The 27,898-nt window shown below is 31.1% G+C and overlaps 1 protein-coding gene across 3 annotated transcripts; it reads left to right on the forward strand.

The window, feature by feature from the left end:
- Positions 1-1,836: 1,836 nt before the first annotated feature.
- LOC115883352 (multidrug resistance-associated protein 4-like) lies at positions 1,837-27,848 on the forward strand. Of its 3 annotated transcripts, none has more exons than XM_030901705.1 (23): positions 1,837-2,017; positions 2,174-2,268; positions 3,167-3,277; positions 7,734-7,868; positions 9,308-9,512; positions 12,129-12,354; positions 12,415-12,571; positions 12,692-12,822; positions 14,420-14,587; positions 14,638-14,801; positions 17,164-17,303; positions 19,562-19,877; positions 20,139-20,309; positions 20,369-20,550; positions 21,529-21,852; positions 21,922-22,144; positions 22,201-22,425; positions 22,504-22,684; positions 23,470-23,742; positions 24,155-24,311; positions 24,446-24,616; positions 26,450-26,572; positions 26,725-27,848. In XM_030901705.1, exons 2-23 carry the CDS (start codon positions 2,195-2,197, stop codon positions 26,960-26,962), a joined length of 4,095 nt encoding a protein of 1,364 aa, XP_030757565.1. In that variant the 5' UTR covers positions 1,837-2,017; positions 2,174-2,194; the 3' UTR covers positions 26,963-27,848. The 3 variants fall into 3 exon arrangements, with proteins under 3 accessions (XP_030757565.1, XP_030757567.1, XP_030757566.1); XM_030901707.1 differs by having other exon boundaries at positions 14,641-14,801; XM_030901706.1 differs by having other exon boundaries at positions 2,180-2,268.
- The last annotated feature ends 50 nt before the right edge of the window (positions 27,849-27,898 follow it).

Below are 27,898 nucleotides of genomic sequence, written 5' to 3' on the forward strand. Positions count from 1 at the left end.
TACATACGTGTAGTAAACCGATCATTTATGAAATTCACTTAAATTAACTAATTATATATTTTTTCTTGCAATTTTGCTTTTATTTACTACTTGTCAAAGATTAGATGTCAAAGAATTTAGATACATCAATTTGATTTACCAGATTTACCTGCTTCAGTAGCGTATCGGATATTTGTGTTAATAAATAATTATTATAACTTATCTATTTTTATTAGAATTATATATTTTTGTAACAATTTTAATAACTACTAACATTTATTCACAACGTCAAATAATAGTCAAATAGAACAACGTATTATTGAGTCTACCCCACGTCTACCCTACATCATAGTTTTACATTTTTTAAATAAAATTAGAACGGCACTGATAAACTGGAATTTAAGTTGGCCATATTTGAGGCCTATCGCGGTGGACCTAAGATTTTTGATATGCTCCTTCCTTAGTCTTCAAAGGTAAATACCATACATTATATCTATAACCTATATATGAAACAGGCATAAAATATGTTGAAAAAAACTATAGACCTGTATATATATTTATATATTATCATTGTTGTCTAATATTCCTTAATCAAGAAAAAACAAACTTTAACATTATGTTTAGATCTTTTTAAGGCTTTTGACAACGTGGATCATAGAATACTAGTGGATAAACTTGAATGTTGTGGAATTAAAGGAAGTGTCCTGGATCTGATGATATCCTATTTAAGTGAAAGAACTCAGCAAGTTATGGAATATAACACGTATGGTAGAGCGGTTATTTCTGATAAGTTGTCTATAACAAAGGGTGTAAAAACCGTTAAAAAATTGCTGTAATTTTCAAAATATACAAATGTACTCAAGATGGTTATGATTAAAATCGATTAATTTTTAATAGATATAATCTTTATTGGAAGTTTAGAAATGAGCCGAGCAGTATATTCTGCTATATGTATAGTCCGCCGCGATAAAGCGGGCAGCTGGTGCACTATGGACGTACCCTTATGTAAAAAAGTCTTAATTTTGATGTCATGTGTTGAAATTAATGAAAGGTACCCCTTCCTTAATGGGGTATGTATATACCCTTCTGTAATGGTGCATTCTTAATGGAAGGTACCCCTTCAGAACTGTTACGGATTTTTACACTATATTGCCATTTAATATGGCAATAAAATGGCAAATGTCAAGGAAAACGGTTCACCAATAATGTTCTTAAAAAAAATTAAATAAGTATATTATTTTTATTTACCCTTTTGAGGGCTGTAAAAATGCCCACTAAAGTTTGATGCAATATCTTTTTGACACCCTGTATAGATGGTACGATTTAAAACAAATAAATTGGCAGTTACTTCCGGTTCAACCGATAGCGCCAGAAAGTGAGAATGATTTAAAAAACTACTCACTATAAATAACATTCAATAAAATGCTTTTGTCTGGATATGACACTTTAAAATATTAAAGTGTTCACACGAGACGGCTCCAATATCACGCGACATTGAAACTATAATTCAAGTACGTTTAATCGATATATTTATTTATAAAATCAACAATAATCTTACGCAATTATAATAAGGTATTATATCTGTTAATCAGAATTTCTATTATATTGAGGCGCGTCTAACATAGAGATAAATAAAAATATTCTAAAATAGCGAAGCTGTGTGCCATTTCAGTTCAGTACTAATTCCTAATCGTTTCAATTAATAACAAAATATCTGCCGCATTTTTTTCCCGTTTAGTATATCTCTTACGTCATCGATGTAAATTAAGTGCGTCTGGAATTCGTGAATCTGTATAGTGTGTGATTTTTGACTAATAACTGAGAATTATTCAAAAATAAACTCGGATTTCAGTGAAGACCTGCGAAAACAAATAAATCCTGCATTTCTGTGTATAATTTAATAGTTTACACAAAAAAACTCACCGTAGATTACATTCCTTTGGATGCAGTTCCCTTTTTAACCTGTGGATGAAGGTGGAAAAGAGACAACAGCGCCTGCAAGAAAATATCCCTTTCTCTGTCTCAATGTCAACAAGAGGTATTTTTAACTTAACCTCATTTTATTTTTGACAACATTAGTGAAAATTCGCACAAATTATGAACTTGAATTGAATTTAAATTAGTTTTTTTATAGTTTAATTAGTTATTTATAATGGTTAAGGGTGAATTTAGGGTTTTTCAGTGAAAAATACAGTTGTAGGTTGAAATTTGAGTGATGGATTCGAGCAAAAAACATATAAATCCCAGCCCGGAAGAATCGGCGAATTTTTTATCCAAGTTATGTTTTTAGTAAGTACGATATTTTTAGATTTATATCTTTACTTTTTTAACTGCTACTTTTATTTTCTGTTCAAATTTATTCGGTTTTATCAAAATAACATTATCTAATTGTAAAGATCTGTGTGAACAGTGCCAAATACTTTAGAAATTATTATTGAAATCTGTACTTCTTTCATAATATTCTCTAGTATTTTCTATTCTGGTTTATGCTTAAACGTACAAATTATATATTAATACAAGCACATTAACAGAAACTTATATTCTAAACATCTTTTATTTTACCTCTAATTGAAATGAAAAAGAAAACATTTAAAAACTTTACAGATTATTACACTGATTTTGGGCATATCCTTTTGTATATCAATAAAAATCATTACCATCAGCATTACCAAATTCAGATCCTTCAGATACCTATGACTGGTTTCTCAGGAAAACATATTTAATTTAATAATTACATATAAAGCAAACTATAAATATCATGATATATATCCTGAGATATCATATACAAACCTAGAATGCCACTTTATCTAAAAAAGAATACATTCAATCAATATGTACAACCAGTCATAACCTATGTGTGTGAAACCTGGACACTTAAAATGGACATTATAAGGAAACGTATGTGGCACAATGCTCGAATAGTAAAATAGTAGAAAATATTCCACAATGTACTCGATTACAAAGAGACTATCTAAATATGTAAGGGAGGCTACACCATAATAACTGGAAATGGTTGAATAAGCTCGAAATTATGATGATATCTTGATATATGTTCTCTGAACCCTGATTAACACTGTCAAATACTTTGGAAATTAGTATTGAAATCAATACTCTTTTTAATGTTCTTTTTTAGTATTTTCTATTTTGTTTAAATACTTTTAATACTAATTCTATGATTCTGTTTTAGTTGGGTATTGCCAATTTTTAAAGTAGGCTACGATAATGATCTCCAAGTCAAAGATGTGTTCAATGCGGTGAAATCAGATCACTCAGGTCCATTAGCTGATACATTAGAAAGGTAATTAATTGAATTTAAATTGTTAGTTTTCTGTTAGTAGGGTTTATCCTGTGCTTATCAATGAACAAATAAGCTATTAAGATACTATTGTTTATACAGTTTTTTTATTATGGTTTTTATCAATACTTACATAATATTTCAAGAATGTCATTATCGCTGTTCAATAGAAATTGATTCCCTGTGACCATGACATTGCAAAAAAAGACTGGAGTAGATCTATCAGGTCAAGTTAAATGTGCTTTTCCTTTTTTGTGTTGATGAGTTTATTTACAGTTTGATATAAATATGTTAGTTGATAAAAACATAAAAATGTGCTAGTTGTTAATCTCTAATATTTATATAATTTTGTGTATTGTAACAAAAATTTGAAATATTTAACTTATCACTATACTGGGTGGTCCATTGGTACATGGAAGTCCAATATCGTCATTGACAAAAATATAATGCATTGTTTATAAAGGAGCATATTCTAAAAATATTTTGTTGTATACAAGGTGTCCCAAAGAACATAGTGCACACACAACATCCAATTTTTGTTGTATTTAAATTATTCCTATATTTTTAACAGTTTCACAAATATTCGCGGTATTGTATTGTCTCTTTCAATAGTAAAATATAAGACAATAAAACGTGCATTGGCTGTTGAAAGAGCCATATGTCAACAACGACTCTATTGAGCTGCCTCGCACTAATGGACATATATTATAGTGACAGTTGTGTGTCACTTTAATTTAAAAGTGGAATAATTTTTCTGTCATTTTTTGACTCTCGCTTGTAGCTTGTAGTTATAAATATGTCATAAATTTTTTAAAAAGAAATAAAATTTTAAAAAAATTTCTTTCATTTTTTAATTGTTTGATAATAGTATTTTCTTTAGAAGAGTAGAACATAAAACTAGATTGATTAATGATTACAAAATATATTTTTTTTATTTGTTTAAACAATATTTAGTTTTGTAATTATTCAAAGTATTATTTAATCTACCTATTAGATTAGATTATTGTGTCATATAAAATTGATGATAATTTTATAGTATCTAATTATTACTATATTTATTTTCATATACTTATAGCTGTGCTTATAGTGTAGGGATTTCAGGATTTCACTGGTATTAGGATATAACGGGTGCGTCTGAAAAGTGGCTCATCCCTATAAATTTCTTATTTTTTCAGTTAAAAAAACGATATTTGGTATGTTAGTATATGACATAAATTAGGACTGATTGATGACTAGAACTTTTGATTTTTAAATTGCACCTTCTGTATTTTTTTACTCTATTCAATAGAAAATAACACTCTGAATAGAATGACATATCATGACACTTTTGACATTTTCGCATATGGTTTATTTGAAATTATAACATGCGGTTCATAACGAAAATTTGACTAAGTGCGTGGTATCAAATTATTCATAAGAAATGCTTTTTCCAAATATGCTAATGAGCCACCCTCGTTTCATTTGAAAAAATTGAGATATGATTAAAAATACGATTTGAGCATCTTTTAACTGGCCAGGACAAGACACTAAAACCATTAGACGATAAAATCTATTTTTCCAAGGCTCCTTGACTATAAATTAGTGTTTTTAACATAGCCATGGCACTCTAGATTGAAATTTCAAATACGATTTTTTATTAAGCGAAAATGTCAAAAGTTGACATATGATATGTCATTCTATTCAGAATGTCACTTTCTATCGAGTAAAGTAAAAAAAATACCGAGGGTGTCATTAAAAAAAAGAAAAGTTGTAGTTATTTCCGGTGAAACAGGAAGGGACCAAAAACAATTGAATACGTCAATCAATCCTAATTTATGTCATATACTAACATACCAAATCTCGTTTTCTTATCTGAAAAAATAAAAAAAAATTATAGGGGTGAGCCACTTTTCAGACGCACCCGGTATAAAATATTTTTTTTGAAAAAAGAAAAAGAAAATGATGGAAAGCTTTTTTATATATTATGTTTGTTAACATTGTCTAAAAAAAATAAAGATAGATCTTTTGTTAAAAAGTTTTCCCCATTTAATAATTTGCACCCAGTATATTGTTTGAAAATATCTCTAAGGTGCATGAGTCAAGTCAACTGATCAAGTCACTTGAATTCATTTGGTATGAATGATGAATAAAAAAAAAAAAAAAAAAAAAAAAAACTAAAACAAATCATGTCAATTGATCAAACGATTTGATTCATTTCTCAGTTAACTAATTTCCCGTTGAGGATTCAGGTGGCAGTTCTGCTGTAAAAAATGTCAAGTTGCCGCATTTATTTATTTATTTCCTGACATTGTCACTTGTTTTGACACTTTACTTTTTTATATTATGAGTTTTTAGTTTAAATAAATAGTGTTGTGATACTTTAAGCTTAAAAATGTTTACTAGCAGACTTTGCAGTCGAACATTGTCCTTTTTAGAACCTCTTTTAGTGCGAAGTGTACAAGATATAGCCGTAAAAAACTCATCGCAAGTTTATTAGAATATTTTGAACGGGAAAGCGGTAGTAATGGTCCTTTATGTCCTTTAAGTGCTGTTAAGAAGGTGAATTTTGTTGATGTAAATAATAACTGCTTATACAGGGTGCTACAAATTCGAGGTACGAGTATTGGTATCTCGGAAACAGTAATAGATACGAAGATGGTTAAATTGGGGCAAAGTTGCACCTTGAGATGTTTACCAAGATGCCATCAAAAAAGTTTTAAAAATTTCAAGGCTTGCTGAGTTTTTTGGAAAAAACGGATTTTTTTGAAAATCAATTTTATTTTTTCCTGTCGTTACTTTTTAAAAAATCAAAAAACCAATTACATATTCTCATAGTCACTTTATTAGGGCTATCTGATAGTACTATTAGATTTTCAAATTAGCTGATCATTTGTGAGATACAGAGGCCAACTTAATTTTTTTAAATACGGACCTGCATTTTTTATTTCAGGTTTTGAAAGAACTCGGTCTCCTGAGTATAATGATATGCCACACTTGATACTTATTTTTTGTTTCGGGTACCTTTACGACTCTGTTTTTTTTAAATTATTTAATCTGATGATATTCATCGCAACAATATTGATCAGCGCTAATTAACGTTGAATAAAGAAAATTGAGCCAATTTAAAGATTCAAATAAATAATATCCAGGTCAGCAATTTAAAGATATTATTTTTAACTTTTTTTTTATTGTGAATTTGGAATCTCAGTGTACGATCCATAAGTATTCATAATATTAATCGTAGTTATTATAAATAAATCAACTTCTATTAACTAGTTTCTAATGCTCTCCACGTTCGAAAGGGTTACCACCCTCCATCTAATGCACACATTTATTTTTTGTTCAATCTTATTTATAACTCTTTGAATATAACTTCTTGTTATAGTTCCGAATGCATTTTGTACTCTTTATTGTAAATGTTGAAATGTATTGGTTTCACTTTCGCAAATGACGCCAAGTAATGCCCGATTAGTTATTGCATTTGATTTTCCGTATTCAATGTTCTACCCCACGTCATTGTTAAGTTTGAAAGCTTATCAATATTGTAACGATGAATAGTTTAAATCTTAAAAAAAACACAGAGCTGGACTTGAAATTAGTTTAAATAAATTATGTTCAAATGCCTGGAACAAAAAAAAATTAAGTGTGGCATATCATTGTACTCAGGAGACCGAGTTCTTTCAAAATCTGAATTAAAAAATGCAGGTCCGTATTTAAAAAAATTAAGTTAGCCACTGTATCTCACAAATTATCAGATAATTTGAAAATCTAAAAATACTGTCAGATAGCCCTAATAAAGTGGCAATGAGAATGTGCAAATAGTTTTTTGATTTCCTAAAAAGTAACGCCAGCAAAAAATAAAAATGATTTTCAAAAAAATCCGTTTTTTAAAAAAACTCAGCAATCCTTGAAATTTTTAAAACTTTTTTGATGGCATCTTGGTGAACATCCCGAAGCGCAACTTTGCCCCAATTTAACCATGTTCGTATCTATTACGGTTACCAAGATACCAATGCTCGTACCTCGAATTTGTAGCACCCTGTATATTTATAATTAATTTATTTTTGTTTCCTAAAATATTTTGATTAAAAGAAAATATATAAAAGTGGGCAACGCTGTGCCGGTCAAGCTTAATCACGTGACAAAAAGTTTATTTGGTATGAACAGATTAGGTATTAAATTATTTGATGTACCATATAAGTAGATCTGTAGCTAATCCATTTTCTGACGAATGTTCGTCTTTTACGTCTAGTTTTTGAGCTTTCTGGCATTTCTATTGCCAGAATTTTGCCAACTTAAAGTACGGGCATACGCACTGTCGCCATTTTGAATCAACTAACAGAAGTTTTTTGATATGAAATGTATAAACTCGGAATATGCTTTCAAGTCAGTTGAATTCCTATGACTTGATCAATTCACTTGACCCATGAACACGCGTCTGACAACGCTGAACATTTTTTGTTTAATATAACACTTTCAGAAATTGGAACGATGAAGTACTTAAAAGAGAAAAAACGAAGAAAAAGCCTAGCTTAAAACGAGTAATATGGAAAACATTTGCCAAGTCTTATATGTTTTACGGAATCTTGCTTTTTGTTAATTCCATATTAGTCAAGTACGTATATAAACCAATAGGTAGCTGTATAATAACTAGCAATATAATGCGCAGTTGCACAAAAAATTATTTTTATCATAAGTTAATATTAAAAAAATTATTCGTAAACCTATTTTGTGCCGGATATTATGCAACTAAAACTCTGCATGATGAATATTAAAATACTTGAGTAACATTTAAATTACTGCTGTACCTTTCTCTCTACGGTTGTATGTACCCAAAGATATATAAATAAAGGGAGACAAAACTACATTTTTACATTTTATCCCGGCCAAACATCGTTTTCAACAAAAATCGAAGATGACAAATTTCTGCGGATTGCGTTAGATCTACGGTTTGTGTTTGAAAACGAAGTATGCTATTAATGATTTTTGGGTACTTATTATGAGTGTAGAGATGAGGAGAAATATCTCTTGTGGGATTTTATTTGAAAAAGTGATCACAAAAATGGGAAGAATAAGGGTTCACCAAATGACCATAGTAGCGCTAATGACGCATAAATCTAAAAAATGAAAAGTAACCATAGATAATAAGAGAATAAAAGTAACATATATAACCAAACATTACCCAAACAAAGCTTTGTTTTTATTTTTTAGAATATAAAACAATTATTTTTATATATTAGAGGCCCCTATATATTGCTGCTGAATAAAGCGGCCCTCACACAATCAATAATATTGTCAATATTTTGGATTATTGACAATATTATTGAGCGTACATGTTGATGTACTTTCAATATATTGATGGATTTTCGGGATCCTGAAAATACTCGACAATATTAAAGGCGGAGCTAGTCGTATTTACAATATATTGATTTTTTTACCCATACCCCTTTTTCTTTTAGGATATCCATTTTTTATATAACTATTTTCTTAAATCTTTTCCTCTATTTTTTCTCACTGACTGACACTCACTGCCAAAATGACACGCTTTTTTTATCTTTAATTTTTTGGCATAGGGTATAATTCACACTTAATATCTGCACAAAACTTAATGTTGATATATGTATTGACCGTGTCAGGCCAACTTTCAAATATTGATAAAATATTGACAATAAAAAATATTGAAAATATTATTAATCGTGTGAGGGCCGCTCTAGTTTTATTGACAATATATTGATCGTTAGGTCGCATGATTGACAAAATTTGACTAGTTTATTCGTAACTATGGCGGAGGACGGAACATCGCCTTCGTTGTTTTTACAGGGTATAAATCACACTTAATATCTGCACAAAACTTAATATTGATATATGTATTGACCGTGTCAGGCCACCTTTCAAACATTGATAAAACATTGACAATACAAAACATCGACAATATTATTGATCGTGTGAGGGCCGCTTAAGACATGAAAATTAAATTTGTATTTTTTTAGAATTTACTTAAGTTTTTGTCAATCAGGTATCGTTAGGCATGTATATTTTACTGTTTGTTTTTAGATTGTCACAACCCATAGTTTTAGCCGAATTCGTAAATTATTTTGATAAAAATTCAGTATTATCGAAAGGAAGTGGTTGGTTACTAGGATGGGGAGTAGTACTGCTCGCTTTTACAAATGTAGTTGTCATGCATTATACGAGCATATACTGTGCACGCATAGGCATGAGAGTGAGGATTGCCTGTTGTTCTCTATTATATCGAAAAGTAAGACTTCCAAATTGATACTTAACTTTGGACTTATGTTTGGTGGATACGTTGAGTATTAATTCTAACCTAACTCTTAATATTTAACATTTACTCTAAAAGCGGAGATTGACTTAAGCCGAGCACGGTAATGTAACGTGTTATATAAAAAACAAGTATTTGCTAGCATGGTACAAAGAATACAAGGTATGATCGATAGCGGCTCCAATTTCGTTCAGTTCGCTCATACCACCTGTGACGTCACTAGGAAAATGAGGAATAAATAAAAAATAAAGAAAGTTGACAGGAGATCTGCATTTTTTGGGGTTATGGTTAAGAATTGTTTATTTTTAAGACTTTTTAGTTCGTTTAATTTAATAATTACTAAAACCAGCAGTTCCAAAAGAATATATTTAAAAATAATAATTATCTATTAACATGGATTTGGACTTTGGACCATAATAGGTAAGAATACCAAATTTATTTCTATATTCGGTACCTATAAAATTGTTTATTAGGTTTTTAATTTGCGATGTTTATGGTAAATAATTTTCATGTTCATTGCCTCTGAACCACAAGAGGAATTGTTACATCATTTAAAAAATGTTGGGAATTTTATTGTTTCCCATCGAAAAGTAGAAAATGCCAATGCAGATGAATATATTGTAATTGTGATAGAAGTAATTCCAAGGGTGAAGTTTATTATAATTAGTAACCTGTGCTTCTTTTTATATTTAGATGTTTCAGGTTTTGAGAATAAATTGGTTGAACGAAACCCAAAATTTAGAGGAAGTATTTGCATACCCAGAATATGCCCATCAAGGATTATATAGCTCAAATTTCCTTTAATGGTAGGCAATTATTCAATGCAAATTAACTTTTTAAGTGACTGAAATATTAAATAGTTTACAATATGGTATATCATTAAAAATATATTACTTTTAGGTACAATTAGGGCCCGATACATTTCAAAAAGTAGAATAATATTTTATATTAAATGAGGTATTGTACCAATAATCAATTTATATTAATATCGGAGATTAAAAAATAACAGAATAAATAGTTCTTTCTTTTATACTACAAAAATAAACTATAGAATACAACAGTATTTAAAAAAATAAATAAAAAGTTATGTCCCGGCCGAGATTCGAACTCCGGTCTCTCGCTTCCTAGCCCGACTCCTTACGCACTGCTCCACAGTAACTTGCTTAGCGATAATTCAGTGACGGTATATAAACAAAAAAAAACAGGTTTATAACAATATCTTGACGATTTGAACTGGCGCGCGGAGCGTGCTGACCAATAGCGCCTGTTATCACCTGTGACGTAGCGACCAACCTGCGTAATATCATACCTTGTATTCTTTGTACCATGATTTGCTAGTCAATGCCGAGAACCAGGCGGCTCGTGAACAACGGTGCTGCACTCGACTATCGTTTTTTAGTTTGTACAGGTTCAGCGAAAGTCGCGAAAAGTATTCTAATCATATTTCTAGTAGATACAGCGATTGTAATTAGAGATGAGCAAAAGTGCGATTTTAATATTTAAATATTGTACTAGGAATATAATTGTCTGTGTATGTACCTATAGCTTAACAATTAAAAAAAAGTTAATAAAAATCAGATTTTAAGTTTTTTTTAACATCTGTCAATTTGATTCCAAATACTAAATATTTTTTTTTAAATATGCTAATGAGCCACCTTCGTTCCATTTGAAAACATTGAGATATGATTTAGAGAACATTGAGATATGATTATATTTTTCTAAGGATCCTTGATTAAAAATTAGTGTTTTTAACACAGCCGTGGCACTCTAGATTGAAATTTAAAATACGATTTTTTTTAACTGTAAATCTAAAAAGTTGACGTATGATATGCCATTCTATTCAGAGTGTCATTTTAATCGTATAAAGTAAAAAAATACCGAGGGTGCCATTTAAAAATCAAAAGTTGTAGTCATTTCCGGTGAAACAGGAAGTGATTGAAACGAATTGAATACGTCAATCAGTCCTAATTTATGTCATATGTTAACGTACCAAACAAACCTATAAGTATGTATAATAATAATACCTTCCCTATAAATAAATAAAATGAAAGAAAAAGTTCAATCGCAGTTTACTATAAAATGCTTCAATGGATAACAAAATTACATTCGCAACAAAATCGCAAATTGCAACTCCTTAAAAACTCGCAGATAGAAGGTTATCACGGTCCTAGTTTACAAAATCAAAATCGCATCAAAATCGCAAAATCGCTGTAGTAATATTGGCTGCCTAAATTGAAACTCGCAAATAGAAAAAATCGCAGTCGCATTTTTCTATGAGAGCCAATCGCAGGTTGCGATTGCGATTTTAAAATCGCTCCGATTGAATCGCAGTTTGCAATTTGTTACTCATCTCTAGTTGTAATTGCGGTTAGACATGCTTCTTTTAATTGGCGTTTTCAGAAATATAATAAATAGCTAAAAAACGTAGCAAAACGTAGCACTCTCAATTTCTAGATCTGACTTTAAGGCTGAAAAAATACTATGGCACAGCATACCGAGCATTCGAAACGAGAATTTCGAAAGACTCAAGTCAATCTTTGTATTTAGGGTTAAGATCGGTAGTATGAATTAGCCATAAGATCATTTTTTTAGTTACTCAGGCTAAATCACGTGTCATTGGCCAAAACAGCGGCAGGTCAGCTGATTAATTTAATGTCGAACGACGTACAGCGGTTCGATAATGCCGCCATATTTTGGCACTACCTGTGGATTATGCCTTTGCAAACTGCAGTTGGGTTTTACGTCATGTATAGCTATATAGGATTAGCGGCTGTTCCAACTATCCTAGCCATGACATTGCAAGCTGTATTTGGGCAAGGTAATTGAAGGAATTATGGAAATGGTTCTAACCAATATTTTTTTTATTTTAATATTTTAGGATATTTATCAAAACTGCAAGGTTTTTACAGAGGTAAAATTGCCCAATTAACAGACAATAGAATCAAAATCATGAGCGAAATCACATCAGGGATTCAAGTGATTAAAATGTATGCCTGGGAAAAACCATTTGAAAAAGTTGTAGAATTGGCAAGAAAGTAAGTTTCTACCACAAACCCATATTTTTTTTTTGTATATTGTCGCGACCTCGGTGGTTTTAGTTTTGTTCTTGATAATGTTTGTACTGTTTCTTGTAATTTTATATTTAAATATTACAGACATGAAATAGATATGATAAGGAAGACTTCATATATCAAGGGATTTTCTTCGGGATTGAATGTTTTTGTTGAAAGGGCAGCACTGTATATTGCTGTAGTAGCATATGTGCTCTTAGGAGAACGAGTAACAAGTAAGTACTATTTAAACTACACTAACATACAAGAAGGGTAACAATTTAAAAGATTTTTTAATTTAAAATAGTGGAAATTCATAAATTTATTTTAAACGCCTTCTACCATATAACTCTTTGAATAAAAAGATTAAGGAATGAGTATAATGCTATCCATGTATTCATGACAGTTCTGCTTGACGATTCATTTGGCACATTTGAATTTGATTTGAAATTTTGTGGATTTGTCAGTCTTTACCATAGATAAAGGAAATAAATTTAGATTGGAAAGCCCGTCAAAATATATAATTGTTTTTGGTCGCGACCGTTGTACGCGATCTGGCGCTGCTATAGCAGTTGCTAAGTGCAACCGCCAAACAATAACAGAAATAATTTTCTCTTGTCAAAATCAGAATCTTCAAAAATTATATAGTTTTTTAAAATTTAAACCGCCCTCATTGAAAAAATACCGAAAAGTGTTTAAAGCGTCCATTCTCAAAGTAATTATTGCTATCTTGTGAGTTTAATTTAAATTTTATTTACTTAAACCTGTGATTATTGTGAAAAAGGGGCATTAAAAACTAAAAAACTGTGTTGTAAACTGTGAACTACAAAAACCATCGTGGATCGTGGCATAACGTCGGTTTGCGATGTTTCATAGGTATTTTACATACATGTACTTATATAAAATAAAGTTTCTTGTATGCGACACACTGTATTTTTTTATAAAATTAAAAGAAAATAAAAATGATAAAATTGAATAAATAATATTTGGCGACATAATTCTGGAAAAAGCCGAACCGATTCGAAATTATCAAAAGCTTTGGGTCGCGACCGTTGCAAGAATAGCACCAAATAGTGTTTACATTTTACATTATCCTTATGGGCACCTTCCAATCTAAACTTGTTTCATTTGTCTATGGTCTTTACTGACCTTATTTTATGTTAATTGTTATTTTTTATTCTACTACTGATAGTTGTTTAGAGGTAGTAAATCTAGAAGGAAATTTTTGTAGCAGAACTTAAATTAATAGCGACACTATTGCGATTTATCGAAAAAGACTGTAAAATAGTTGGTTGTGTAGCGCTACCGCACGCTGTCTGCACATGTCGGTTAAAAATCGAGGAAAATAATGGAATAACTTTTCTCTAGTAAGTGACTATGTATATAATAAACATGCGTGTAGTAAACCAATCATTTATGAAATTTACTTAAAATTAACCAATTATATATTTTTTCTTGCATTTTTGCTTTTATTTACTACTTGTCAAAGATTAGATGTCAAAGAATTTAGATACGTCAATTTGACTTACCTGCTTCAGTAGCGTATCGGATGTTTGTGTTAATAAATAATTATTATAACTTGTCTATTTTTATTAGAATTATATACTTTATAACAATTTTAATAACTACCAACATTTATTGACAACGTAAAATAAAATAAAAAATTATTGAGTCTACCCCACATCTACCCTACATCATATTTTTACACGTTTACACAAAACTAATTTTAAGTTGTGTATATTAACATTTCCTAAATCTAATTAATTTTCAAAACAAACGAGATACTGATTTGTATCTCTAGAGATGGACTACTCACCCTGTATATCTATCTAGGTGAAGTTGTATTTTCGATGGCCCAACTTTTAAACACCATCCAACTCTATATGTCTATCCTCTTTCCTTTGGCGTTATCGGGTTACGAAGAAGCTAAAGTTTCTATAAGGAGATTAGAGGAGTTTCTTGTATTGGAAGAAAACCAAAGTATTGGTTATTCTGATAAAGGTATATTTTTTATATCTATCGAATTTTGTTTGTGACAAACAATTTTTTAGAAGAAATCACTGAATCTAATTCTATTAAATTGACCAAAGTAAAAGCAAGCTGGTTAGCCAATCCCATTGCGCATACTTTGATTGACATCGATTTGGAGATAAAAAGTGGTACATTTTGCTGTGTTGTTGGAGTTGTGGGGTCTGGTAAAAGTTCCTTATTGCAGGTAAAAAAATAAAATTTCTAAAAAAAATTATATGGTTTCTTATTTTTTTATACAGGGTGAGTTTTCTCCGATGTTCTCTATGGGTATCTCGAAAACTACTGAAATTAGAGAGTCGGTTAAATGGGGAAAGAATTGCAGTTTTTTGGGGTCATAAATATGGGCCTTTCAGATTTTTGAAAAAGTTCATGACTCACTAGATATTTTGAAAAAAACAAATTTCGGCTATTTTAAAAATTGTCCCTAATTCCATTATTATCTAATTTAGACAAAAAGTTTTCAGATAAAAGTTGTAGATAATCACATCCCTGATGAGTTGGTTTCGTCCATTTTTTTTCTACACCCTGTCATTTTTGACATATGACACAAACATATGTTTTTTTTAAATGGAAACCATAGTTGGCCATGCCTTCATAAAAAGCGCCATTTTTAAGCTTTTCAGCGATATAAGCTATAATATGTCTTTTTCGAAAAATTACTGAGTTACAGCCAATTCTTATCATTTTTAAACAATTTCACATAGTTAGCCATGGAAACAAGTTTAATCGTCGTTGCTCTCAGAAATGTGAAACTGTCACATCCAAACTTTGTAAATTAAAATTAACAAAAATTGTAAATATAAATTTTTCAAATGAAGAAAAGCGTGTAGGCTTTGGTGTAGGATTATTGGTTCAACTTTTCTTGGCCATACATTTTCGAGGATACGTTGACTGGTGAACGTTACTTACGTTTTTTAGAGAACGGTTTTGAAGGCATGTTATAAAAGTTATTTTGTTAGAAAATTTAAATTCTCGCGCATCAATAAAGCTGATAGCAAATAGAGTGGTTCCTTCATGACTTTCATTATGACCCCCCCCCCCCAATAATAAAAGACATGTTAAAAAATATTTATATCATCATTACGCAAACTCAGGGATAGGAGGAGGTGGACCAATTGCATGGGCCTCCTCCATCACAGAACCTATCCATTTTAGATTTTTCATGCGGTATGGTTAACAACAAGGTTTACAAAAAAAACGTATGAATTAAGAGAGGCACTCGAAGAGCGGTACGGGAGAAGTTTAATTAAGTTGACCGGTTGTTCTGTGAGATTAGCTAGTAATTCAGTTTTAAAAAGATGCATTTATGTACTCAAAACTATGGCGGATTTTTTGAACAGTTTCTAAAAACTTTTACGTTGTGTAATGAAAATTGTAAAGAACCGTTTAATAATATATTCTGTCTTTTTATAAGTTATAAATCATAAGAGAATAAGAATACCATCCCAACTAAGTGAGATTAGTCAAGAAAGTTAAGAATTGGCTATAACACAGTAATTTTTCGAAAAAAAAAACATATTATTCTTATAATACTCTCTTATATCTTATATCGCTGAAAAGTTTAAAAATGGCGCTTTTTATGAAGTCATGGCCAACTATGGTTTCCATTTAAAAATCATAATGTTTAAATAAAACGTTTGTGTCATATGTCAAAAATGACAGGCTTTAGCAAAAATCGGAGAACACACACTCATTAGGAATGTGATTATCTACAACTTTTATCTGAAAACTTTTTGTCTAAAATAGATTATAATGGAATAAGGGACAAATTTTGAAATATCCAAAATTTGTTTTTTTCGAAATATCTAGTAAGCCGTGAACTTTTTGGAAAATCTGAAAGGCGCATATTTATGACCCCACAAAACTGCAATTCTTTCCCCATTTAACCGACTCCCTATCTCCAGTAGTTTCCGAGATACCCATAGAGAACATCATAGGAAACTCACCCTGTATTTAAACCAAATCTTTTTTGGTTTCGACACAGTACTGTCGTTCAATATTTGCTGTCCTCCATTCGCGAATTTCAAGTTCCAGAGCTTTACGCCCTGGGCTACTCAGAACGGTTCTGAAAGGAGCTGTGCGTGATAGCCTGGTGCTTCCATATGGCGCGGAACAGTTCTGAACTTTATGACTCAATTGAATGGAGTGAAAGTATAGCGTTCTTGAACAGTTCAGAGCTGCACAACTGCGTGAATGGAGGACAGTAATTGGGACAAGAAGTAGCTACAATATATTCTTTTAAATGTATATGGGGGGAATAAATGACAGTGGCAGTTTTCTGTCATGTTAATTCAAGGATAAAGTGTAATTTCTGATATTTTTTGGATGCCATTTGTCGAAATACAACAAAAATTCAGATAAAATATTATTTTTATTTTTCAAATACTAGAATACAAGGCGTTTTCTAGTATTTCATTATTTATTATTATTTGTCATTTTAACTAAAACTCTCTGAATATTATTTCAGTTTTAAACCTTTGTGAAGTTTTAATGAATGTTCTGTGCGTCAGGGTAATTATTTTTCAATTTATGAATTATTTCTTCAGGTATTATTAAAAGAACTTCCTATTAGTATGGGAAGAATTCAAGTTCCTAGCAAAATATCCTACGCATCTCAAGAACCATGGCTGTTCACCTCCAATGTGAGGCAAAACATATTATTTGGTCTTCCATACGACAAACAAAAGTAAGTATATATTTTTTATAATATTTATACTGAAATTTATTCTATAATCTGTTCAGCAAGAGAATATAATATTATATTTCTGTGATGGTTGTCTGTATCTTGAAAGCCAAAATCTTTTTTTGGATGATGTCTGTCAAAATAATGTATTCTTTTGCTAGACAGGCTATACTTTATTAGCAGCGTTTGCTCTTTACTCATATACATATATAGAGGGTGTTTTTCAAAAGTGACTCACTCTTATAACTTTTTTATTCTTTCAAACAAAAAAAAAATAGAAATCGTATGTATGTGATATAAATCAGGATTATTGACGTATTCAATAATTATTTTCGGCCACTTTCTGTTTCCTCAATGTTACCCTCGATATTTTTTTACTTTATTGGATATTCTGGATAGAATGAAATATCATAATATGTCAACATTTGACATTTTTGCTTAAAAATAGTATTTTTAATTTTGATCTAGTGCCACGACAATTAATAAATGTATCGACAATTTGACTCGAAATGCCAAGTATGTGGTACAAATTATTCGTAAAAATGCTGTTTCCAAATATGCTAATGAGCCACACTCGTTCCATTTGAAAAAAATTGTGTTATGTCTAAGAATACGATTTGGGCGATATTTTACTGGCTAGGAATACACGAAAAGCATTAGACCATCAAATTTATTTTTCCAGGGCTTCTTGATTAAATACTAGTGGTTTTAACCAGGGTTGGCATGATTTAAATCATGATTTCAATCGTGATTTAAATCAAGTGATTTTTTAAATTTTAATCATGTGATTTAAATCAACAAATTAATTTTATTGAAACTTTATAATAAATGAAAAAATAGCTGTAAAAGTTATAAAAATCTATCCTAGAAAACTATAAAAAATATTTCTATAACAGATAATAAATCGAAAAATAATTGTAAATTTTATAAAACTATATAAAAATATCTATTCATCAATTTAAATGTTGAACCGATTTTTGAAGTAATTTCGTGTGAATCCATAAGACCGCTAAACGCAGGAATTTATTTTAAAATTTATTTATAAGTGACAAAAATTCGCTTTTCGAATATATATCATTCGCCGACTAGTGCAGAACTAGGTTCTTCTGATATATAGACTATATCTTCATTCCCGAAAATCGATAATCGTTGTCAGAAAATATGTTGTTTTATATTTTATTTTTTGAAACGTTGGTATGTTTCCAAATTCTTACCGGCATTTTGATTTGCAGTAAGTACTTTACACTTTGCCATTAGATAATACTAATTTCATTCTCGACTTAAGACTATTTCCGAACAATAGTGTATTGTTTTATTAAGAGTAGAAATTATACTTTTTTTGACGATGCTGTACATTTGAAGGACCATCGTAAAGCTATTCCGACGTTACAAGGAGGCACAAAAAGTACATTTTTACTGCGAATAAAACACTATTTTTTTAAAACATTACAAATAATTTTTTAATCAATTTCAAACATTGCAAAAAATACAACCAGTAATGGAGAAACGATTTGTACACTCGTTGAATTTGACACCTAATATCAGTTTAATAATATATTTTTGTACTTTTGTGCTTAGGCGTAACAGTGCTTTACTTTTATGCTTATAGCCGTTAAAATGACAAAAATTAATACTTTTGAGACGTTTGAAAAAAAAATCCTTTTGATCTGAAGCGAGCGACTTTTTTGCCGAATATATTGGTGACCGATGTGGAAAAATGACACGCCCCGTAGAATTGTTAATGTTATCGATATCGCTCAGAGTTATTAAGATTTAGCCATTTAGGATAGGACTTTAATTGGAAATAAATCCTAGTCATTTGGAAATCCGATTTAAATATTGTTTTGAATTAAAATCAAAAAAATCTGATTTAAATTAAAAAAAATCCGATTTAAATAAAAAAAATTGATTTTTTTAATTTTTTTAAAAAAATCATGAATTTTTCCAACCCTGGTTTTAACACAGCCATGGTACTGTAGATTGAAATTTAAAATACTATTTTTGTAATAGAAAATGTCAAAAGTTGATATTATGATATGCCATTCTATTCAGAATTTGCGGTGAAACAGGAAGCGATCGAAATTAAATGAATACGGCAATCAATCCTGATTTGTCATATACTAACATACCAAATCTCGCTTTTTTTATCAGAAAAAATTTAAAAAAAAAAGTATAAGGGGAGCCACTTTTGAGAAACATCCGGTATATTTTCAAGGGTTTTTAGTTAATTATGTGACATTGTATCTATTCATGAAATTTAGATATAAAAAAGTTGTGAAAGTTTGCGCCTTAGAACGAGATTTAGACGAGCTACCTTACGGCGACAAAACCCAAGTTGGCGAAAGAGGAGCAGCTCTAAGCGGCGGACAGAGAGCTAGAGTAGCTCTAGCTAGAGCAGTTTACAGAGAAGCTGACGCTTATCTCTTCGACGATCCTCTAAGTGCTGTCGATGCGCACGTTGCTAAGCATTTGTTTGAAGAATGCTTGCAGAGCCATTTGAAGGGGAAAACTAGAATTCTGGTGACGCATCAAGTGCAGTTTCTTAAGGGGGCAGATCTTATTGTCGTCATGAGTAATGTAAGTTTTAATATAAAATCTAGTTTATAATTACACTGGTCTGCAAAAAAAATCTTGAAATAGATTTCTGTCTGAAAACGTTCTATTCTTTTTTAATCTTTCTATAATAGTGTTAATTTTTGACAAGCTTTATGTCAATTTTTAGTAAATGATGACTAGAGATTGACCTCGCTAAACTTATTATCGATTGGCATTCCCCAGCCGTCTTTAGCGCTCTTTTTTCTATCATACGGTATATGGTTTAATGAAAAATAATTTTAGGGAAAAATTGACAAAGTAGGCTCGTACAGTCAGCTAGAAAAAGACATACTATCCCTATCAAAGGAAATAGAACAGCAACATAAAGAGTTGAAATCAGAAGAAAGTATTGAAGAACAAGAAGTCCAAAAACATGGAAAAAGGGAAAGATTGCAATCAATATCCTCAGTCATTGTTAGTAAAAAAATATAAACTTTTTGATTTTTATTTTCATAATTTTAATGTTTTGCTAGAGTATGGTTGGTACTGAACCAGATGAAAATGAAGAATTATTAGAGAAAGGTTCAATCAAATCATCTACGTATGTAGAATACAGTAAATCCGGCGCATCAACATGTTTATTAATATTTTTACTGATTTTACTCATAATAGCTCAAGCTATTTGTAATGCCTCTGATATGTGGGTCACTTACTGGTAAGTTCATGATTACTATTATTTATTACATATATTCATAATCATTTTCAGCTTATTCAACCATTTACAATTATGTTGCAACCTCCCTTACATTACATATTTAGATAATATCATTGTTATTGGGCGCATTGTTGTCTATTGTTGGCTATGCGGGTCCAAGCTATCCCTGCTAATTTCCTAATATCATGGTAGCATCTTAGGCTTGGACTTTTAATTTCACGTGGGTACCATGTTGTAATTTTGTAGTCCGTTATCTGTCTTTCTTGTCAGGTGTCTTGTCCATTGCCACATAAGGAATTTGATTCTCTAAATGACATCTATTACCTCTGTCTTTTGTCGTATCCACTCTATTTTTTGCGGCGGTTCTTTGTTATTCCCAGCTTATTTCGTCATATGGAGCGATGTATGGCCTGCAGTTTCCTTATCATGTCAGTTTTGAGTCCAGGTTTCGCATGCATAGGTTATGATTGGTAGTATACATTGATTGAATGTTTTCTTCTTTAGATAATGTAGTAATCTTGATTTGAATATGATTGTTTCTTCCGTATGTACTCCATGCTAATTTAATTCTTCTTTTGATTCCTGCTAGTAGAGGTCCTGAAATGTTTATTAGTTGTCCCAACTATGTATATTCTATTTCCAGTGATGTGTTATTTATTAGAATACACTCTTCATACATTACTTTAGTTTTTGCTAAATTTATTTTGAGACTTACTTTATTGCTGGTTGTATTTAATTCGTTGATTTGTACTTATAGTTCTTCAGGACTATTGGCCATTAGGACCATGTCATCAGCGAATCTTGGATGGTTAAGATATTCCTTAGTTAGTTGACGCAAGATATTTTCTAGTGTTGCTGTAAACAGCTTTGGGATATCGCGTTTCCCTGTCGTACTCCGTTATAAATTGGGCATTTTGGGATTTCAAATATATGTCCGGCGATCATTGTACAAACTATATCTATCTTTATTCCTTATAGGACTAATAAAGAAGAATTGAAATATGCCCAACTGCACACTCTAAACGAATCTGAATTAATTGGTTTTGAATCTGAAATATCTACAACTCTTTCTTCGTATCTGTCAGAAAACTTGACAGATGTTGAAGCTAATTTCACAACAACAATATCGCCTACGGGATGGCTTGAGAACATCACTGATGTAAACTCTAGTGTAATAAATGATGACGCCATTTCAAGAATACAAAGAGGCGTGTCTACTTCTACAGATATGTTAGAAAGAGACACTTATATTTGGATTTATACTCTCTTGATTTTGGGCGCTGTTATTTTGACAAGTTTTAGGTAAGTTTCGAGTAATAAATCGTTTTTATTAAGGGAATCCAGGGTGTTTAAAGCGAATATATATTTTAGATCTACCCTTTTCTACAAAGTATGCATGAAAGCCTCAAAAACTCTACATAATAAAATGTTTGCCAGTATATTAAAAGCACCCATGGTCTTTTTTGATACAAACCCTTCGGGCAGAATCCTAAACAGATTCTCTAAAGACATGGGAACTGTCGACGAAATATTACCTAGATGCATGCTCGATACTATCCAGATTTTGCTCGTTATGAGCGGTATCTTGGCGATGGTACGTCCAACTGTAATATTCTTAATTCTATCAAAAAGGTTACAGATAATTTTTAGGTGTTTATAGTTAGTCCGTGGATGATCATTCCGGCGATTGTTCTAGGATACCTCTTTATTTTTGCCAGAAAAATTTACTTGTCGTCGGCTCAGGATATTAAGAGATTGGAAGGTGTAACTAAGGCTCCTGTATTCTCACATGTGTCCGCTAGTTTGCACGGATTGTCGTCTATTAGAGCGTTCAAATCACAGGATTTAATTGTCAAAGAATTTGACACATTGCAGGTAAGGTTATGTAGTGAAGCTTTAAGGCCGAAATGCAGTATTCTGGAAAGCCAAAAATGATGATCAAAAATATTTCAGGATCAACACACTGCAATTTGGTTCATGGTTTTATCCACAAGCGAGGCTTTGGGATTCTATTTGGATGTTATTAGCACACTGTTTTTAGCCTTAGTCACATTCCAGTTTATTATATTTGAAAATGAAAATACTCTAAGTGGCAATGTTGGTTTAGTAATTGCCCATACTCTTATTTTGACAGGTATGTAATATTTTATGATTCTTTATTGCCATTTGACCTCGTCACTTTATATTAAGAGTGTGTTCCATATATATATATATATATAATATTCTAGGTTAGCGGTTACGTAAATATAAATGTGTAAAATTTCTGCATATATATACGTAACACGGTTCCTGAAATTTAGTTGCTTTTTCAGTAACAATTTTCTTAGTAAACTAACCAAAGAAAATTACCGGTTGGAGCTGTTAAGTCTACGTCTATTGTGCCTACCTGCGCATTTAATTATTAGCAAATGCCTATCACGAATGTCTTTTGTTTACAGTAACCTAAGGTGTCCCGTAATTAAGACAATTTTTTCAGTATCCCACGTTGGGCGCCAAACATAGAATTTCTTAAGAACTGTCAGATATTTCACTGGGTGATTTCTCAAGTATTTTTAAGGTAAAAAGTTTATATTAACACGTGTTCTAAAATGCTTCATTTTCGAGACACAAGGCGTCAAGTTTTGAGATAAAAATCGGTTTTTCATATCTTCGGAGCAACCCCCGATATTTTATGAAATTTGGTACAGATTTTTTCACCATTAAGGAAATTTTTGACTAATAAATATTTTTGAAGCAAAAAAATGGAACCCTCGATTTTTCTTAATATAAGTCAATTTTTCAGGATCTGTGTTCTGTAATAATACAAATTTTATGCAAAGCATAAAATCGGAACAAAGAATTACAAACATTATCTTCAAGAAAATATCCAAAAGTTTGAAACAAAGCACTATAATAAACGATTTCTTTCATGATTTTAAGGCATGTTACAATTTGGTGTTAGGCAATCAGCCGAAGTATCTTCCAACATGACTAGCGTCGAGCGCGTGCTTCAATACACTCGACTAGACGAAGAAGGACCTTGGGAAGCCCTTCCCGCTTACAAGCCTCCTTCTGATTGGCCGGAACGTGGTCAGGTGACGTTTAGACACGCCTACTTAAGGTATTTGCCTGACGGGCAACCGTCGATTAGGGATTTGAACGTCGAATTCAAGGCTGGGGAGAAAATTGGTGTTGTTGGGCGTACAGGGGCAGGTTAGTAATTGTTGAATAAATAGGCAAAAAAACTCATGTACACCTAACGTTTTACCTGTTCAATCAGAACGTTTCAAGTATAACATTGTGTTGACAAAAAAAAACGAAAGTTTTACTTAAACTGAATTAGAAAACTGACGGGATCATTCAGTTTTACACGTAAACTGTCGTTTTACCTACACTGAAAAAAAAGTTATATACAGGCCAGTCTTTAATGCGTCTTATCTGAGACCTTTTTCACTGACAGGTAAAACGTTACGTGTACTCGGAGCTTTAGACAAACAAAATCTGTTTTACTTTAATCTCTAAATAATATAAAGCTCATTTGAAATAAGATTACTTTTTGCGGACACTATAACATAGGTTACAATTGGGCGCGGTCCAGTTTTTTAGTCAATTATTTTTTTCAAAGGAAAATCATCTCTGGTGGCAACACTGTTTCGGCTGGCTCCTGTAGACGGACACGTACAAATCGACGACCAGGATACTGCTAACGTTGGTCTCAGGAATCTACGTTCCTCCATATCGATTATACCTCAAGTGCCAATATTATTTTCAGCTAGTATCAGGTAAGTACAGTTCTCTATCAAGTTGTTGAACTGTTTCTAAATATATTTTTACGTAATTTATGCTGCTTTAAAAAATCTCCACACAAAAATTATCACTCTTGTAAATTTGTCAGTTAACTCAATATTTTTGTCAGGTATAATTTGGATCCATTTGAAAGAAGCACTGACGAACAACTGTGGAAAGCATTAGAAAGAGTGGAACTGAAACAAAATGGGGTGGCTTTAGACACGGCAGTTAGCGAAGGTGGGGTGAATTTCAGTGCCGGACAACGGCAACTTATTTGTTTGGCCAGAGCTATAGTGAGGTATAAAATAAATAAATATATGGTCAGTCTACAATAAAAACACACTTCCAAAGTCCAGTTATTTCATTTTTGACTTATTTATGTCATATAAACCAGACTTCTAAGAATTATAGTCTTCATTTTAAAATTATTTTTATATTCATTAGGTCCATAATGGCGTTATATTTGTTCAGTAAAAATACATTAAAAATTATTCGTTTTTAGACTTAGTGTGTTTTGCTTGTAGACCAACGATTTATAGTTTGTCTACGCAAGAGAAGATATGATTTCAAAACATGTAGAAAATGATAGGCTTGTCAACTGTCACTAATGTCATATATTCTTTAGCGAGAGAGACTATAAGTCGTATAGATCATACCCTTTGAATAAGAAGACTAAGGAAGGAGCATATCAAAAATCTTAGGTACACCGCGATGGGCCTCAAATATGGCCGACTTAAATTCCGGTTTATCAGTGTCGTTCTAATTTTATTTAAAAAATGTAAAACTATGATGTAGGGTAGACGTGGGGTAGACTCAATAATTTGTTGTTTTATTTATGTTGTGAATAAATGTTGGTAGTTATTAAAATTGTTATAAAAATATATAATTCTAATAAAAATAGATAAGTTATAATAAGTATTTATTAACACAAACATCCGATACGCTACTGAAGCAGGTAAGTCAAATTAACGTATCTAAATTCTTTGACATCTAATCTTTGACAAGTAATAAATAAAAGCTAAAATGCAAGTAAAATATATAATTTAGTTAATTTAACTGAATTTCATAAATGATCGGTTTACTACACGTATGTATATTATATAGTCACTTACTAGCGAAAAGTTGTTCCATTATTTCACTCAATTTTTGCCGAGATCTACCGCACGCTACAAAACCAACTATTTTAGAGTCTTTTTCGATAAATCGCGATAGTGTCACTGTTAATTTAAGTTCTGCCACAATTTCTATCTAGATTTACTACCTTTATACAACTATCAGTAGTAGAATAAATAATAAATAACATAAAATAAGCTCCGTAAAGACTGACAAATCCACAAAATTTCAAATCAAATTCAAATGTGTCAAATGAATCGTCAAACAGAACTGTCAAGGATCCCCACCCTAGAGTGCTTTTATGGTGCTTTTTTCGCCCACCATGCATAAATACATGGATAGCATTATGCTCCTTCCTTAGTCTTCTTATTCAAAGATCATACCAAATAAACTTTTAGTCACGTGAATTGACAGGCACAGCGTTGCCGACTTTTACAATTTTCTTTTAATCAAAATAGTCCAGGAAACCAAAATAAATTAATTATTAATATATACGCTAGTATACTATAACAGCTATTATTTACATCAACAAAATTCACCTCCTTAACAGCACTTAAGGGACATAAAGGGATATTACTACCACGTTCCCGTTCATAATATTCTAACAAAGTTGCGATGAGTTTTTTGCAATGGCTGTTAAGCTGTTTTAGCATCTTGTACACTTCGCATTAAAAGCGGTTCTAAAAAAACAAATTTCGACTCCAATGCCTGCTAGTAAAAATTTTTAGGCTTAAGTATCACAACACAACCAAAAACTCTTAATACGAAACAAAGTATCAAAACGAATGAAAATATCAGGAAATCAATAAATAAATGTGGCAACTTGACATTTTTTATAGCAGAGCTACAACCTGAATTGTCAGCGGGAATTTTAAATTCCAGTTAGTCGGCCCGGCGCCGAATATGTCAATGGTTGGCTACAATTAATTTAATAATCGCACCCTCATTGACGTAACTAAAAGTTTATTTGGTATTGCATATACCTTTTTACCAATTTATTTAATATTCTGGTTTTTAGGAATAATAAGATTTTGGTAATGGACGAGGCAACTGCAAACGTAGATCAGCATACCGACTCTCTTATTCAAAAGACAATCAGAGAAGCTTTTAAAGACTGTACGGTAATTACTATTGCACACAGGTAACTTGTTCTTATTTACACTATTATACAATACTTTAAAAATAACCGACACACTTAAAATTTACATAGGATTTCCTAACCTAACCTAATCGATGCATAACAACCCCATATAAACTTACCGTAATATTAATTTCTAAATTACTCTTTTATAGACTGAACACTATAATAGATTCTGACAAGGTTTTGGTTATGGATGCCGGCAGCGCCGTAGAGTTCGATCATGCGCACGAATTACTTAGAAAGAAAGAGGGTTATTTTACGACAATGGTTAAGCAAACAGGCCCCAATATGGAGGCTAAACTAAGACAACTAGCCAAAGAAGCATACCAAAAAGAGACCATTAAATGGAACGGACATAGCGACAATGACAACAACGACGATAGAGAATGATATAGAAATAAATTAAACGTTCTGAAGAGTAACAAACAGTATATGCAGAGTAACAAAATATTAATGGATCTAAAAATCATGACAATATTTTCTGAAAAAAAAAACGTACTGAAGATCTAAAATGCAATGGAAATATTAGCTTCCAGTATAATTGACAATTACTATTATTTTTCTCGAGAATAATACCATACGATCGAAAAAAAACAGCGTCAGAGTTGGTTTGTGAATGAAGGAGACTCAAGATGACGTGACGCCGTTTTTTTTTCGATCGTCGGGTTATATTTAATAAGTGTGCCTTATAAGCTTCAGGATAATTATGATACTTAAATTATACGTGTAATGTAAATAATAATTAATATACAGGGTGAGTCAATGATATAGTTCATTATCTCATTTGTTTTTTGGGAATTGCAAAAAAATATATAGAAAAGTTTTAGTGTATGTTAAGATAAAAAATTTAAATTATTTTTCAGCATACAGGGTGCCTCAAAAAAGTATGGCGGATATAACACACTGGTTTTTAATATAACATCCTATTTTTTACTTAAATTTGGTAGGAGAGTTTTATAAAGATGAAAAACAAATAGATAAATGCAAACATATTTGAGTAAAGTGTTACAGGGTGATCAAAATAAATTAACGAATTTCGGTTATTTAAAATTAAAAAATCTGATTTTTTTAAAGGACACTCTATAGGTATTTTTTTTTGTTTTTTCTTAAATTTTTATAATTCAAACAAATGAGATAATGAATTTATTCTATAGTTGGCTCACCCTGTACAGGATGACACAGTGTTCCGAAAAAAACCTCTTAATATTTACTTATAGATTACAATATTTCTTACAAAAATGGGGTTGCTTTAAATGAACGAAAGTCTACATTAATTTGTCCTTTTTTAATTTTGTCTAGGTGAAAATCTGGAATATTAATCTTAAA

The sequence above is a fragment of the Sitophilus oryzae genome, unplaced genomic scaffold (genome assembly GCF_002938485.1).
Source record: "Sitophilus oryzae breed Bouriz unplaced genomic scaffold, Soryzae_2.0 scaffold_186_pilon_pilon, whole genome shotgun sequence".
NCBI lineage: Eukaryota > Metazoa > Arthropoda > Insecta > Coleoptera > Curculionidae > Sitophilus > Sitophilus oryzae.